The sequence below is a fragment of the Neltuma alba genome, unplaced genomic scaffold (genome assembly GCF_004799145.2).
Source record: "Neltuma alba isolate B1F8T4 unplaced genomic scaffold, ASM479914v2 tig00004117_pilon, whole genome shotgun sequence".
NCBI lineage: Eukaryota > Viridiplantae > Streptophyta > Magnoliopsida > Fabales > Fabaceae > Neltuma > Neltuma alba.
This window is the reverse complement of record NW_021633571.1, coordinates 22,566-26,201: the sequence shown is the minus strand read 5'-3', so window position 1 is coordinate 26,201 and position 3,636 is coordinate 22,566. Positions and strand designations below refer to the sequence as shown.

Sequence of the window (3,636 nt, the reverse complement as noted above, 5' to 3'; positions counted from 1 at the left end):
CGTTAGTCCCTGGCATCTTGGCATCATTAAATTTTGCTGACGTGGTGTTAACACCGTTAACTGATGAGTTAGCATATAAGTGGCATATGACCTGGACATGGTATTGGTCCCTTAAATTTGAGGCCATTTTGGTATTAGTCCCTGAAATTTAAAATAGATGGTATTGGTCCCTCAAATTATATCTGTTTCTGGCTGTTGGTTCTTGATAGCTTTATGCCATCAAATTTGTCTGAGTTGGCTCTAACTTTGTTAACCTATGATACGGCATTTGACTTGGCAACTAAAACTTGATAATGTGGCATGAGCAATGAAAGGTTATGGTCGAAGAGAATCTATGCAATATGGGATTCACTTTTGTCAAAACACAAAGCTTCTGCTCCTATATTAGTGTGGAGGAAATGCAGTGCATTCTCAGCTAAACCTTCTACCTCCTCTGCTACCTTTGGCCAAAAAGGTGACTTAACAGTTCATGAGAAGAAGAAGCCGGCTTCAGATACAAAACCACTCCCATTGAAGCCATCTTCTTCTAGTACAGACGATGATGAACCTCCCAAGAAAAAAGAGAAGCACATTACCAGAGTAAGAAGCTTGAGTAGAAGCAACAAGAACCTCACCGGCAACTCCAACAAAAAGGCAGGCACAACCAGCAAGCTGCCAGAGTCGCTGAGACCAGATAACAGCAAAGCAGAGGGTTCTACAGGAACAGATAAAAAGAGAAGGGCCTAAAGCTATCAGGGACTAAAGGCCAGAAACAGATATAATTTGAGGGACCAATACCATTAATTTTAAATTTCAGGGACCAACACCAAAATGGCCCCAAATTTGAGGGACCAATATCATGTCCAGGTCATATGCCAACTCATCAGTTTAACGGTGTTAACGCCACGTCAGCAAAATTTAACGGTGCGAAGATGCCAGGGACCAACGGTCTGAAACGGACATAATTTCAGGGACCAATACCACAAGTTTTAAATTTCAGGGACCAATACCACAAGTTTTAAATTTCAGGGACCAATACCAAATTGGGCCCAAATTTGAGGGACTAAAATTTGTATTAACCCCAATAATATATTTTGAATTTTGATTCCGAGCGAGCGTCGTCTCCATTACGAAGTCCACTCTCTCCTCCTCCACTATTCAAAAAGCATCTCAGTCCCCTTGGTTTCTCTGCAAATCTGAAATGTCGATCGCCATAGTAGACCACGCCCTTCCCTACGACACTCACAATCTCTACGATGTTTCCTTCTACGCTCACAACATTCACACACTGCTCACTTCTTCCCCTTCCATGGTCGATTCCTGGCTCTCCGAAACCCGCAACCTCCATTCCCTTCCCCAACCTCTTATCATCGGCCTCGACGTCGAATGGCGCCCGAATTTCCACCGCAATATGGAGAATCCGGTCGCCATATTACAACTCTGCGTCGGCCCTCGATGCCTCATATTCCAAATCCTTCACGCCCCAAACATCCCCCAATCCCTGATCAATTTTCTCGCAAACGCGAATCACACTTTCGTGGGCGTTGGGATCGAAGAGGATGTGGAGAAACTCGTGTGCGACTACGAACTGAGTGTGGCCACATTCGTTGATCTGCGCGATCTGGCGGTTGACAAGCTGGGGGATAATGAACTGAAGAAATCGGGGCTCAAGACTCTGGCTCTGCGTGTTCTTGGGAAGGAAATTGAGAAGCCAAAGAGTATCAGTAGAAGCAGATGGGACAATCTGTGGCTTACTCCTGAGCAGGTAAAATATGCCTGCATCGATGCCTTTATTTCTTTTGAAGTTGCAAGGCTTTTGTATTCTGGCCAACTCTAGGCGTGGGGATTGCTTGGGATTCAGAACTCGGTAGAATTCGTGGATAAGTTAATTCTGGTGTGATGTGTGGTTCTGTTAAATGTGGATTTGATTGGAGTTTGTTTGTATTTTGATGAAACTTTTCTATGGTTCATGAAGTGACTTTACCTATGACATGTCTTGTGTGTGGAGTATTTCATATGGATGGTTCTCAGACAATAATAGGATTTTGGAGGATCCAAGGTTGGTATACGCAGTATATATAACTGATGTATTGTTTTGCCAAGGCATGCATTTGAAATTCTCTTCTTTTGTTGTTGTTGTTTTTTTCCCCCTAAGCCACATCGGCTTCCCTTTTTTCTTTTCTCACAAGAAGGGCTTCGCGCGCACACGCACTCGACTGTAAGTTTGAACCTGCGAAATGCTCACCAGTGATGAATAAATTGTAAATATTTTTTTTTTAAGTTATGAATTTTGTTCTATTCATGTATTTTTTTAAGACAAGTAAGAGTGAACAAGATCATTTGATGAGAAATTTAGTTTCAATAGGCAAATAATTAGCAGCTTAAGCTTTTTTCGAAAGCCATCTCTTCATCTCTTTTCACTAGTTGGTGTTCTACTAAATAAAAATATTAAAAAATAATATTCCTATTGGTCTAAGTATAAAATCATTTTATAGTATAATTTACACGACAGAATAAATTTTACATTTAGTATTAGAGAAGTATAAATACTTTAAACCTGGTCATATTTGAGCAACATAAAAATTTTGGATCCCACGGGTAATCAGATTCTTAATCCTCCTTCGTAGACCAACAACATAGTAATGTTTACTCTTTTTTTGAGCACAACCACGTGATATTTTATTCAAACGAAGATTGTAATTGACCTAGATAAACCAGTTTGTTCAAAACTTACAAGCAAATTCTCGAGCAAAAAAGGCCAGGAAAAGAAAAAGGAAAAGGAAAAAAGAAAGAAAGAAGATAAAAAAGTAAAAAGAGGGAGGAAAAAAAAAACACATTGAAAGCAAATTCCAAGACTTCATTATTATTCTGACCGGGGGAAATACTCCTACAATTAATTTTACCCATCCAAACATGGTCATATGAAAATAAAATTATAAAAAAAAATGATGATATTGAAATAGACAGTGATTACTATGAGAAGGCTAATTTTTGTTTCTGAAAATCGTAAGGAGTTGAAGTAAGCCGGATCATATATTGCTCCACTTCTCATTTTCTCATTTCAAACTTAGGGGGTGTTTGGGATCGAGATAAACTTCTTCACATATTTACTTCGTATACCATAAAATCACTTTTAAAACCATAGTTTTGATTCTATTCAAACACTCCCTTAATTACTTTCTTTGGTCTTTTCTATTAAATCATATTAACTATTTTTTTAAGGACTAAATGAAATTGATTAAAATTAGCTAAATATTTAAAAAAATTTACAACTTTTTAAATTTAACCTTCAATGGTTAACACTTATCGGGAGAAAGAACGAAAAAGCTACATTATCATCAATAATCAATGAGATAAAGAATTTTCTTAAAATTGGAATAAAGTGAAGATTGATCTCTTGAGATCATTTGAGAAGAAAATCGATTTCAATTGACACATGAATACTTTTACTATATCAATTAATTCTGGTGCCGTGTGGGGTTGTGTTAAATGTGGATTTTATTGGAGCTTGTATTTGGATGAAATTTTTCTATCTATGGTCCTTGAAGTGACTTTACCAATAACATGTTTCGTGTGTTATATAATTGGAGTATTTCATAATGGGTGGTTCTCAGACAAGATCCAAGGTTGGTATACGCAGTATTGATGTCCTGTTAA

The 3,636-nt window shown here is 38.0% G+C and overlaps 1 protein-coding gene across 1 annotated transcript; it reads left to right on the top strand.

Annotated features, from left to right (window-relative positions):
• The first annotated feature begins 1,180 nt into the window (after window positions 1-1,180).
• Window positions 1,181-1,816, top strand: LOC114743753 (Werner Syndrome-like exonuclease). Its single transcript, XM_028931971.1, has one exon. It carries the CDS (start codon window positions 1,181-1,183, stop codon window positions 1,814-1,816), a length of 636 nt encoding a protein of 211 aa, XP_028787804.1.
• Window positions 1,817-3,636: the final 1,820 nt, after the last annotated feature.

Excerpts from the sequence above, each read along its gene's own strand:
- LOC114743753 (XM_028931971.1), top strand. The coding sequence starts at position 1,181 with ATGTCGATCGCCATAGTAGACCACGCCCTTCCCTACGACACTCACAAT.